The 13630-nt window shown below is 45.5% G+C and overlaps 1 protein-coding gene across 1 annotated transcript in view; it reads right to left on the bottom strand.

Moving 5' to 3' along the window:
- LOC126155690 (dynein axonemal heavy chain 8-like) overlaps positions 1-13630 on the bottom strand; it is a 622476-nt gene that overhangs the window by 274171 nt on the left and 334675 nt on the right. The window contains exon 26 of the mRNA XM_049916245.1: positions 4790-5107. Within this exon, the coding sequence (XP_049772202.1) occupies positions 4790-5107 (318 nt within the window). The remainder of the gene's footprint in view (positions 1-4789; positions 5108-13630) is intronic.

Raw genomic sequence — 13630 nt, 5'->3', positions numbered from 1 at the left:
AAGGAAGACGTGGTGAACAAATGTTTATCGACATAACAAGTACGATAAGACAATGGCTTTCGCAGTGGTCGTACCACAATCTACTTCCCGCCAGCCCGCATTGTAGAATAAAATATCTACACGCCTTCAGAACAAACAGATATGCTCTCAATTATGGGAGAGTGCTGCCAAGGAATTCCTGTACTTAAATCCTGTTGAATTGTCGTTGCTGTAGTGTATCTTTCTGACATAATTCCGTAATACGATGTTAAGGTATTCGTAATGAGGTTGCCAGGGAGACAACTCGGGTATGCGTGGAAAGGTATCTGGAACGAGAAGGGAGGCTTTCTTGTACAGATGCATTTCCGACTGTAGTACAATGAAGTCGAGACAGTGGGAAGTGCAGCAATTTGCGGGAGCGTTGCACTTCTGTCACGTTGAACGATTGTCTTCAATCGTCGTCGGTCCCGTTATTGCAGGATCTTTTTCCGGCCGCAGCGATGTCGCAGCAGTAACCGATCTAGCAACTGCGCCAGATACCTATCTTGTATAGCCATTGCCGACCGCAGCGCCGTATCCAGCCTGTTTACATATCTGTGTATTTGAATATGCATGCCTATACCAGTTTCTTTGGCGCTGTAGTGTATAAAGTAGCATATCAAATATTTAAAAAAGTTTTTTCGGTACCCTTTCAAGTATTTCCTCATAACACGGAAACCTGCGGTCGATACAACTCATTCCCCCGTAGGGTTTCGTAGGTTTCAGCTATGTTCAGTCGTTTCTACTCTTTTGTGCTGTGAAGAAATAGTACGGTCGTCCCAGTTCGATCAGTGCACGCTAATATGCCATTGTAGCCTCTCATTATGTAATCCGCTTTCTAAAATTTTGCTTTATTGAAATCTCCCGGTATATTTTTATCCATATACAAAGATATGTGTCCTTTATTTAGTACTGACTTTGACAACTGCATCACAACAGCTTCAGATGTATTATAATCAAGATCTGTTTAATTATTTCGTGAATATACACTACTGGCCATTAACATTGCTACACCACGAAGATGACGTGCTACAGACGCGAAAATTAATCGACACGAAGAAGATGCTGTGATATGCAAATGATTAGCTTTTCAGAGCATTCACACAAGGTTGGCGCTGGTGGCGACACCTACAACGTGCTGAGATGAAGGAAGATTCCAACCGATTTCTCATACACAAACAGCAGTTGACCGGCGTTGCCTGGTGAAACGTTGTTGTGATGCCTCGTATAAGGAGGAGAAATCACGTTTCCGACTTTGATAAAGATCGGATTGAAGCCTATCGCGATTGCGGTTTATCGTATTGCGACATTGCTGCTTGCGTTGGTCGAGATCCAATGACTGTTAGCAGAATATGGACTCGGTGGGTTCAGGAGGGTAATATGGAACGCCGTGCTGGATCCCAACGGCATCCTATCATTAGCAGTCGAGATGACAGGCATCTTATCCGCATGGCTGTAACGGATCGTGCAGCCACGTCTCGATCCCTGAGTCAACAGATGGGGACGTTTGCAAGACAACAACTATCTGCGCGAACGTTCGACGACGTTTGCAGCAGCATGAACTATCAGCTCGGTGACCATGGCTGCGGTTACCCTTGACGCTGCATCACAGACAGGAGCGCCTGCGATGGTGTACTCAACGACTAACCTTTGTGCACGAATGGCAAAACGTCATTTTTCGGATGTATCCAGGTTCTGTTTACAGCATCATGATGGTCGCAACCGTGTTTGGCGATATCGCGGTGAACGCACATTGGAAGTGTGTATTCGTCATCGCCATACTGGCGTATCACCCGGCGTGATGGGGTGGGGTGCCATTGGTTACACGTCTCGGTCACCTCTTGTTCGCATTAACGGCACTTTGAATAGTGGACGTTACATTTCAGATGTGTTACGACCCGTGGCTCTACCCTTCATTCGATCCCTGCGAAACCCTACATTTCAGCAGGATAATGCATGACCGCATGTTGCAGGTCCTATAAGGGCCTTTTTGGATGCAGAAAATGTTCGACTGCTGCCCTGGCCAGCGCACTCTCCAGATCTCTCAACAATTGAAAACGTCTGGTCAATGGTTGCCTAGCAATTGGCTCGTCACAATACACCAGTCACTACTCTTGATGAACTGTGGTATCGTGTTCAAGCTGCATGGGCAGCTGTACCTGTACGCGCCATCCAAGCTCTGTTTGACTCAATGCCCAGGCGTATCGAGGCCGTTATTTTCGGCCACAGGTGGTTGTTCTGGGAACTGATTTCTCAGGATCTATTATAGCAATAACGCGATGGGACCTCCAAAGTTTATAAATTTTTATCCCAAACATCGCTGTGTTCGAGGGATTAAATTATGAGAAGCGTCCCTTAGATTTCATTAACATCTGCGTCTATGTCAACATACGTGTACCGCAAGCCATCGGACGGTGAGTGGCAGAGTGTACCACATAGCACTACCAGTCGCCTTTCCTGTTCGACTCGCAAACAAAGCGACGCAAAAAACGACTATCTACAAGCCTCCGTACGAACCCTAATTTCTGTCCTCTTATCTTTGTAGTCCACGCACAAAATTACGTTGGCGGCAGTAGAAACATTCTGCAGTCTGCCTCAAATGCTAGTTTTCTAAATTTCCTCAATATTGCCTCGCGAAAAGAACACCGTCTTCCCACCATTTGAGTTCACATAGCATTTCCACAATACTTGCGAGCTGCCCGAGCATACTGGGAACAAATCTAGCAGCACGCCTCTGAATCGCTTCGATGTCTTCCTTTTTTCGTCTTTTTCTTTCAGTTCAGTTTGAATATAAAATTTATAGAACATGCGCTAATAACACATATCTAATTGTTATTTTTCTGAAAAACGCACGTCTTCTTATTTCTAATTACATATCACCCATAAAATTCAGCAAATATATATTTTTAATTACTAATCCTTTTATAAAATATTGTTAATAAAGTTTGTTTCAACTAAAGAAACATTCACGGAAATGCAAATTGAATACGCACCTTTTTAGCACAGAGGAAATCAAACCCTTGTAGTCCACGTAGAAGAGTGGGGTGGAGGGGGGGTTGCGGGCAAGTACACTACCACTGCGATGTGCTGTCTGTCGATGACCCGGTCTTACTTTCGGGTATTCAAGACACACGAAAGGACTTCAAAGTTGATTCTTTCGAGAGTTTTTGAGAGTTGCATTGAACTGCTTTGTGAACTGATATTTGATTTCTGAATTTCACGCACCACAAATATAAAAAATTCAAAAAGCCGATTGCCGAGTGGTCTTCTTGTCAGTCGCTGCTACAGCACTCATTATTCTTGGAGTTGTTCTGTCCTTGCTAATATATATTGATAAAACCAATACCGTACTACAGTAATGTTGGACTCCACTATCCAGTGGGCATGTAAAATTCCATTTCAAAAATAATTTTGTTTGGAACAGGTAGCAAAACGACGTTTTCTGTTGGCATTGAGCGTCGCATGAACTTTTTTTCCATTTGTTGTTATTTCATTCCGTCTCGCCCGTATGGGGGGGGGGGGAGGGGGTCTTTAGCCGTCCTGTCAACCCACTCTTCAGCCAGCTGGACAAGTAAAAATAAATCATAAATGTGAGATATTTACATAGATTTAAAGATTTGGGATGGGAGAAATTAATTGAAGCATTCATGTGTATGTGAAACAAGGAGTTCATCTTGAAATTAAAACCAGTAATAATAAAAGGGTACAACGGAAAACAACAAGGGTACGTTTAAAACTTTTAAAATGGAGTTAAAAAATCATTGATCTTAAAAAGAAGCACTTCATTGCCACTAAAACAGGAAGGACCTGCCCCGGGATTGGGACCCTATGTTGGAGGAGATAAGGTTTAGTGAGGAGGAGGTGAGGATGGAGGACTGATGCGTGGTATCAATGGGGCAGAGAAGGCTGTTGGAAAACGAGAATGGGGAGGGTATTGGTGAGGCCAATATTTGAAGGCGAAATGGAGGATAGGAGCAGGGAAATGTGGGTAGGCGAGGGAGAGTGAGCCTTTATGAGGTGGAATGGGTGGGTTGAATTTAAAGTTGGTGGGTGGGTAAATTTCGGGACGGATCGCATGAAACTTGTGATGAGTAGTATCTGTTTAGCCTGGCAGCAAATATCTGCCAAAACACCTGACGCGCCTGACGACTTTTAGGAGAGATACATGGTTGATTAGTTGGTGTTTTTGGATATTACCTGTATCCTAGAAGAGACTAATGGCTATGTCTCACAGTTAACTAAATTCCATAGTACATAAATAACGATAACACGCGCCACGGAGGTAGTAGCAATAGAAGTGAGCAGATGACACGGTGATTATAAGGTCGAGCATAGCCAGAGATTTCTCGAGCTGTGCCGTAAACTGCTTGAGCAGTGCGGCCCACGAGGAAGACAAGTCGCAATGCACACACTACAGGACGTGACTCTGCAGGCAGGTCATACGAGCGCCAGCAGCAGTCTCCGGCCGGGAGCGAGTAGCTATTTTGGGCGAGTTTGATAATTCCTAACGATAGCACACGACAAATTTCAGGCTTTCGATGGTTACCTTTTGATTGACATACTGATTGATCCTGGACCCTGCACGGAGCCGAGCAGTAAGGCGACTAGTGTGACGTCTCAAGTTCGTTGCGGGACCCGAATTTCTCGTGGACCCGCTCGAGCAGTTCGTGTCGCGATCACGCCCAGTCTTTTTACGATTTGCGCCATGCTGTATCACATACGATATTCGCATCTGCACTTATCTGCGTAATAGTAGGTAGAAACACTGCACCTGCAACACGTCGACGCACTGGCGAATATATATCGCCTCTAGTATGGGCATCTTGGCGTGCAGCCGGACCTGCACGAAGGTGTGCAGGTCATCGTAGATGCCATCGAAGAGGTGCGACAGCACGGCGTACTCGCCCTCGGAACGCTTGCGCAGCCAACCCTCTACGATTGGCCTCCAGCGCAGAGAGGAGGCGCTGATGAAGACCATCCCCATGCGTGACACCGTCGCCGGCGAGGCGTTGTCCACGTTGTCCGGCTCGAACAGCAACTTGCAGTTGGGAGCCATCGTGATGCGGTCGCCGTTGGCCAGCGTCAGCGTCTGCAAGCAGCTTTAAATTAGTGATCATCCGACAAGGGCCAAAGTTGCGGTATCGTAACGACAACTGCCGTATTTAAAATTAATTTAGCTGGTGAAACAGGCAAGTGTTTCTGTACCTGCAATAAACGTTACTCTAAAATACTCCGATTTCAAGTTACGGATACGGTAAGCGCCCGGTTTCCTTCTCTCTCCCCTCCCCACGTTTTTCCCTCTCTAGCATCTACCATATGTGACTTATATCGTTTGGGATGTACGATTACACTATGTGCTTTATATGCTATATGGCACTATGTGCTATGGCGCTCTGGCCGAGCGGTTCTAGGCGTATCGGTCCGGAACCGCGCGACTGCTACGGTCGCAGGTTCGATTCCTGCCTCGGGCATGGATGTGTGTGATGTCCTTAGGTTAGTTGTGTTTAAGTAGTTCTAAGTTCTAGGGGACTGATGACCTCAGATGTTAAGTCCCATAGTGCTCAGAGCCATTTGAAGCTATGGCGGTACATGGGACCAAATAATATTTCTGCAATGTCGTCCGAACAAGACACAGCCAGGGCAAAAGCACCGTAGGCACAAAGACGCAAGCTGGTGCCACTGCCACAGAGTCTGGCCACTTGCGCGAGTTCCATCAGCGCCAAGGGCGGCGCTGAAGATGAAGATATCGACTTCACCTCGGCCAGTCGAGGGCCGAGTTCAATTCGCCAATGACCGGATGACAACGGAGAGAAGCCTCCTCGGAAGACAGAAGAGCAGCTCTCGCCCGCTTCGCTATAGATCGTCGTCCAGGACTCACTTAGACAGGGAACGTCGTTTAGTGAACTCTTAGAAGTGAAGAGACAGGGGTTGTAAATTGCATTTTCTAAGTACTGTGAAGTTTACCTACGATTATTTGCACTTAGCCATTAAGGGCCTGTTTTGTGTTATATTACATGCAGTGTTGCAGACTTAAATCATTCAACTAGTCACAAAGATAAATAAACCTTTTTAACTCATCTGTGTGACTTTGTTACTAAATTGTTGGAGTGCTGTGGAACCTTCGTTCTCCTATCCTGTTACCTGACCCTGGAGCATAGCTGTGTAACAGTGGCAGGGAGCAATTGTCTTACCGGTGTCCTGCACCAGAAGCTGTTTCACGAACTCACATACTCGACCTACCGTAACAATAATGGTAACTTGGCCTCATCAGTGGTGGCGACGAGGCCTTTGCTAAACTGGTGACGAGGGTCCACGAAAATTTCTTAGTTTTATATGGACATGACAGGTTATCCCTCACGATGGATTTTTTTTCTACTAAAATATTTCCTGTTTCATAAAAAAACAGGTTGTGTTCATGTGCAAAAAAAATGTTCCTCTATTTTATGTAAGCACAGTAGCGCATACTGGGTACTTTCTGGTACCGAAGTTGAGTCTGACAGACGGACTGTCCTAGTTTTAACAATATTGTTATCCCCTGTCTAACTACCTGTATTTAGGTTTGTGGCGTATGTTTGTATTGCTATTGTATATTTTAACTTTATGACGCTTATCATATCGCACTGTTGTTGTAACTGTAGCTTTTGACGATAAGTGGCGCCCCGTAATACTCCCGAATATTTTGTGTAACCTTTTATCACTGTAGAGTCGTAATGGCCACTTTCATAAAGAAAAAAATTCTTTTAAAGTAAGTTGGTTCACAGCCATCAGACACAATACATAAAAATGTAGATCAGTTGATGTGCCTAGGCGCCACGTTTTGTAATCCCACCAGATAGCAAAAATTGCTTCTTGGTCCGGACTCTGCAGAATTGTGTCTGTAGTCTGCGAATGTCTGTTTCACGTACAACTTGAAACGCCATATCTATGTGCAGCAATCGTTCCTGGGTAGGTGTAGTACAGTTTGTGCCAAGTGATTTCAAAGTGGAATGCTATAGCTGTCAACTACTATGTTATATAAAAAATTTATGTATCTGCTTTTTTGTAGATATCTGACGGTAATAAATTTGTAGACGCATCATGTGAGCAATAAAGTCATTTCTTGCATGATGTTTGACTTTTGCCATTGCGACCCAGTCACTCTAAATGAAGAACTACTGATTATTAGCACTGTCTCTCTTAAACCTAGGTACATGCCTGTAATATTATGTACAAGGTAGCTGCAGACGATGTAAACTGATCAATATCTAATAAATATAATGTAATGAGCCACCCTACGTTTTGGTTTAGATGTAAAATAGCTACATCAGCCATAGACGCGAATGGTTATCTATCTAGCGGAGTAGTTACTGACTAAGACTGACAGAATGAGAACTAAATTATACTGAATATTACTAAAGAAATATGGCATTTTTTATTATAAGTAGTGAATTCACCCATTTAACACACAGATTAGATCGCTTAACTAGGGACAGTATTCTGTCTCGCTCGAGACTCTCGGAGAAAAATAGCCAAATTCTCAAGACTCTCGTTAAGCATCTCGAGAAATGTTGAACAGTGCTACTCTCTGTTGGCCGCGTATGGAAATAAACGTACTGTTAGTATAAGTACTGCTCTCTAGGAGCATACTTATCGGCTTTTTTATTTTGTATTTTGTCATCTGAATAGGACTCATACAACCATCATCAAACATACACTCCTGGAAATTGAAATAAGAACACCGTGAATTCATTGTCCCAGGAAGGGGAAACTTTATTGACACATTCCTGGGGTCAGATACATCACATGATCACACTGACAGAACCACAGGCACATAGACACAGGCAACAGAGCATGCACAATGTCGGCACTAGTACAGTGTATATCCACCTTTCGCAGCAATGCAGGCTGCTATTCTCCCATGGAGACGATCGTAGAGATGCTGGATGTAGTCCTGTGGAACGGCTTGCCATGCCATTTCCACCTGGCGCCTCAGTTGGACCAGCGTTCGTGCTGGACGTGCAGACCGCGTGAGACGACGCTTCATCCAGTCCCAAACATGCTCAATGGCGGACAGATCCGGAGATCTTGCTGGCCAGGGTAGTTGACTTACACCTTCTAGAGCACGTTGGGTGGCACGGGATACACGCGGACGTGCATTGTCCTGTTGGAACAGCAAGTTCCCTTGCCGGTCTAGGAATGGTAGAACGATGGGTTCGATGACGGTTTGGATGTACCGTGCACTATTCAGTGTCCCCTCGACGATCACCAGTGGTGTACGGCCAGTGTAGGAGATCGCTCCCCACACCATGATGCCGGGTGTTGGCCCTGTGTGCCTCGGTCGTATGCAGTCCTGATTGTGGCGCTCACCTGCACGGCGCCAAACACGCATACGACCATCATTGGCACCAAGGCAGAAGCGACTCTCATCGCTGAAGACGACACGTCTCCATTCGTCCCTCCATTCACGCCTGTCGCGACACCACTGGAGGCGGGCTGCACGATGTTGGGGCGGGAGCGGAAGACGGCCTAACGGTGTGCGGGACCGTAGCCCAGCTTCATGGAGACGGTTGCGAATGGTCCTCGCCGATACCCCAGGAGCAACAGTGTCCCTAATTTGCTGGGAAGTGGCGGTGCGGTCCCCTACGGCACTGCGTAGGATCCTACGGTCTTGGCGTGCATCCGTGCGTCGCTGCGGTCCGGTCCCAGGTCGACGGGCACGTGCACCTTCCGCCGACCACTGGCGACAACATCGATGTACTGTGGAGACCTCACGCCCCACGTGTTGAGCAATTCGGCGGTACGTCCACCCGGCCTCCCGCATGCCCACTATACGCCCTCGCTCAAAGTCCGTCAACTGCACATACGGTTCACGTCCACGCTGTCGCGGCATGCTACCAGTGTTAAAGACTGCGATGGAGCTCCGTATGCCACGGCAAACTGGCTGACACTGACGGCGGCGGTGCACAAATGCTGCGCAGCTAGCGCCATTCGACGGCCAACACCGCGGTTCCTGGTGTGTCCGCTGTGCCGTGCGTGTGATCATTGCTTGTACAGCCCTCTCGCAGTGTCCGGAGCAAGTATGGTGGGTCTGACACACCGGTGTCAATGTGTTCTTTTTTCCATTTCCAGGAGTGTATAAGATTAACACACTGAAGAGCAATGTGCACCTAGGATTTAATACACTGTGGAACAATAGAAATATAAAATTACTGTAGAATCACATATTAAAAGTTTAAATAAAAAGTTTCAATAAAAATGCACAGGAAAGGGCACATATTCTTAAGTCTTTCAAGCAGAGCACCACCGTGATACACGTCAGCAAACATCAACCGATGATGACCTGACTATGTATCCTTTCGTGCAGTCAAGACTGATGTGACTGACATCACCACAAACTTGCGGGCTAATAGGCCGTTGTCGATGTATAATATTCTCTCCTAACGTTTCCTCTCCGACGTCTTCAGAGGTAAAGTGCCGAAGTGCAACCAGAACTCGAGGAGCACCGAATATATGGGCACTGTAGAGACAACCACAGTCCATCACGTGACGTCGGCTACGAGATTATCTCTGGTAATGCGAACATTTTCGATTGAAAGTAATCGCTCATCATTCTTACGTTGCAATATGGACATCCATATTTCATCTAATTTAACATCTTCCTCTTTTCTGTTAATATTATTGTAGTGTTTATAAATTTCAATAGTCTCTCTATATATAGGCGCATGATAATGCGATGTTTTTGATATGACAGTCGTCTCAGTGAACTATGTTTCATGATCACCCTCTTGGTAAAGATGTTCCGCTACGGCCGATTTCTCCTTATGTCACAGGCGGCAACTCCTCTTGTGTTCAACCAGATGGGTGTTAACACTTGTTTTTGTGTTACCAGTACAAACCAGTCTACAACTACAAGGAATATTATATGCACTCGGAGTACCTAAATGATGTCGTATATCTTTTGCCGATTTTAAACATTCCTTATCTTTCTGGTAGTTCTGAAGGTAGATCCACACCGTAATTGCTCAACACTTTCCCAATGCGATCTCTAATCTTACTGAAGAACGGAAGGAAAATTTTCCCTTTGGCCGGCCGTCGTTCCTCGTCGATCCTGATTCTCTCCCTTGTACTGGGTCTAACTCCTTGTTCGAATAACCATTCTTCTTGAATTGCGACTGTAGATATTCAAGCTCATCTTTTAAATGAGTCGGTTCACAAATATTGTGCGCCCAGTCCAGCAAGGTTTTAATCACACCTTTTCTTTGTCTGTGGTGGTGGTTAGAATCTTTGTGCAGGTAACGGTCAGTATGGGTGGATTTTCTGTTTACTCTATGGCCCAACGTCCCGTCCCCTCGTTTGACAAGAGAGACATCCAAGAAATTCAGTTGGCCATTGTTCTCCCTCTGCATAGTAAACTGTATTTTTGTACTGATACTGTTGAGAGGAGAGCTGCATCAAACCAGTCTCAGGACTGAAGACCACAACAACAACAACTGTTGAGAGAACCACGGTCGATGAGGGTCGACGGCAGCCCAAAAGGAAAGTTTTCCTTCCGTTCAACAATACCATTACAGACTGTATTGGGAAAGTGTTGAGCAAATACGGCGTAGAAACAACCTTCATACCCACCGGGAAGATTAAAGAATGTTTAAGATCGGCTGAAGATGTACGGCATCGTTTGGCTACACCGGGAGCATATAAAATTCCTTGTAGTTGTGAACTGGTTTCTGTAGGACCATAAAAAGAACTGTTAATACCCTTGTGGTTGAACACAAGAGGAATTGCCGCCTGGGACATATGGAGTTTCGGTCGTAGTGGAACATCTTTACCAGGAAGGTGACCATGAAATAAAATTCGCTGACACGAGAGTCATGTTGAGAACTTCGCATTATCATGCCCGTATGTATAGAGAGACTATTGAGATTTATAAACACCATAATAATTTTAATAGAAAAGAGAAATTCCGGCGTAACGATAGGCGCCGGCGCGACGATCAAGAACGGAAGAGCAAAGAGGGCTGTGAGATGACGTCAGCCAATAGTACGCTGACTAGCCAATAGTACGCTGACTAGGTCGACACCAAGACAGGAGCGGCCCCTAGACGAAGCCTAGCCGCCTGGCCGCGACCGGAGTGGACGACGAGCCGTCATACAAACGCTACAACAGTGACCTAAGAACTGTATTGTGTTACTTGCAATGAAATTGTATATGCCGAAAGACATTGATTATTTGCATGTCGCCATTTGCTTGCGACACACTTTTGTGAAATGCAAAGTTAAGTATTGTCAATTTAATTTACTGTAATAAACTCCATTAATACGATTTGCTTGAATTGTTGTCTAGCGATCCGAGAAAACAGATTCCTAGGCACTATATATTAGTCGAGTGGGCAGGATAAAAAAAGGTGTTAAATTAAGTAGAATTTGGATGTCAACAATGCAGTGTAAGATTGTTCGATCGATTACTTTCAATCGAAAATGTTGGCACTAATAATCTCGTAGCCGAAGTCACGTGATGGACTGTGGTGCCTCTAAATGCCCGTATGTTCGGTGCTCCCTCGAGTTCTGGTGTAGTTCACCACTTTACCTCTGAAGACGTCGGAGAGGAAATGTTAGGAGAAAATTTTATACATCGACCACGGCCTACTAGCCCAGAAGCTTTTAGAGATGTCGGTACCAGCCGTGAAAGCTTTCATTGTATGATGTGGCAGACATCGCCTAACCGCACAAAGGGGATACGACCGGACCAATGTGATGTCGATGCTTCCTGTAACAGTCATGGTTCAGTGTGGGGCTCATGAAGCTTCTAGAACATCGATGTTCCTCGTGTCAGAAGTAGATAATCGGCATCGGGTTCACTTTGGCACAACCTCTGCCCTTGTATTGAGAGATCTCTTGACATTCTGAGTTTCACTTCACACTGATTATTGATTTCATAATTTTTAAAACGTCCGAAGACGGCAATTCCACGTGTCCTTTCTCTCCGTCATAGACGATTGCTTTGGCTAGACTGTCCTCTGTTCCTTACCCAGGGATGGCACAGAGTGCTTTTACCCATCACATGGTTGTATCGTCCAGTGCGCAGATCTCTTAATACATCTAGGACTGATCTGGAAACTTCTAGCCCAAGTTCTAGAAAAAAATGGTTCAAATGGCTCTGAGCACTGTGGGACTTAACTGCTGAGGTCATCAGTACCCGAGAACTTAGAACTACTTAAACCTAACTAACCTAAGGACATCACACACATCCATGCCCGAGGCAGGATTCGAACCTGCGACCGTAGCGGTCGCGCGGTTCCAGACTGTAGCGCCTAGAACCGCCCGGCCACTCCGGCCGGCCAAGTTCTAGACACTGAAGGGCTCGTAGCATACTGAAGGGCTCGTTGCACAGCCAAAAGCCCGGTTGTTCCTTTGGTTAGTTCCTTAGGTAGCTTGCAATACATGCCAATGTCAGAGCCGGCATTCCAGTAACCTCAAACACACCCAACTTCGTCTTCGAAGTGTTGGTGTAGATGAAGCTTCTTGCATTATTATGTTCGGAGAGATACTCCGTAAAAACGCAATTATTTGAATAGCCACAACCGAAGCCTATGTTAAATGCAACTGTGGCTCCAATATACTGGTACGGTAATCTAGTTCACACCAGATTAATCTGTGTGCAGACAGGGTTCTTTCGAGAAATGGGCTAGTGCCCTTGTATGAGGCAGTAAGAGGAGGGAGACTTCTGTTGAGCCAGTACCTGTACATGTAGCACAATCTCGCTGAGGCGTGGACGTCTCGTAATATTTGGTCTTCTACGAAATGCCACCGTTTTAGCAGACATTTCACTCTTAGGTATTCGTGTCGTCGATACAGATGAGACTCATTTGCTTTGACTGAAACAGCATTGGCTGGTGTAGACTACATTGCTCCCAGGCATACCCTGAGTGCTTTGTACTGATCCAAAATAAAGACAAGCACAATCCTCGTACAGACGTTCTAAGGCATGATATAGTATTAATCCAGTGTCTGCATTGGATCAATTCACACCCATGATAACGCGCAGTATATTAGAGGACTTTTTGCAGATTACGACAGCTTCTGTGTATTAATCTCCCACCGAAGTTTGTGGTCGATATGGAGTGTCAGATACGTGACTACTGTCTTGACTGTTAGTTCGTGCGGCCCAAAGTTCAGTGCCTTTTTGGAGAAGCCTTGTGTCTGGTGAAGAATATATCAAAAGACTTTCTAGGTGATATATCGAAACTATTCTTCTCCGTATAAGTGTGTAGTCTAGACCCAGGTTCACCCAATAATGCAGGCTACCATGAAGGGTGGCACGCGCTGAATAAATACACAGGTCGTCGTCAAACCGTAAAACTGTTCCATTGTTTGACAAAATACAGCGTAGGTCTAACGTAAATACACTGAAAATGAGGGAAGGTATAACTGATCACTTTGGTAGTCCAATGCTTGTCATTAAAAGCCCCTTATAACTATTTCCACTTCTTATTACCAGTGACCGATAGGAACGTAAGTGGGTAAGTTTGTCCCTCTGTGACATATCTGGATATTTTGGTATTGTTTCGTTCGTGTCATTTCTTCTCCGAAAACCAGACGAAGTTTCGGGAACGTGTTGTGGTGCTCGTACTGCCACT

This window comes from Schistocerca cancellata, chromosome 2, assembly GCF_023864275.1.
Source record: "Schistocerca cancellata isolate TAMUIC-IGC-003103 chromosome 2, iqSchCanc2.1, whole genome shotgun sequence".
NCBI lineage: Eukaryota > Metazoa > Arthropoda > Insecta > Orthoptera > Acrididae > Schistocerca > Schistocerca cancellata.
The sequence above is the reverse complement of the archived record's forward strand: the minus strand, read 5'-3'. Positions and strand labels throughout refer to the sequence as shown.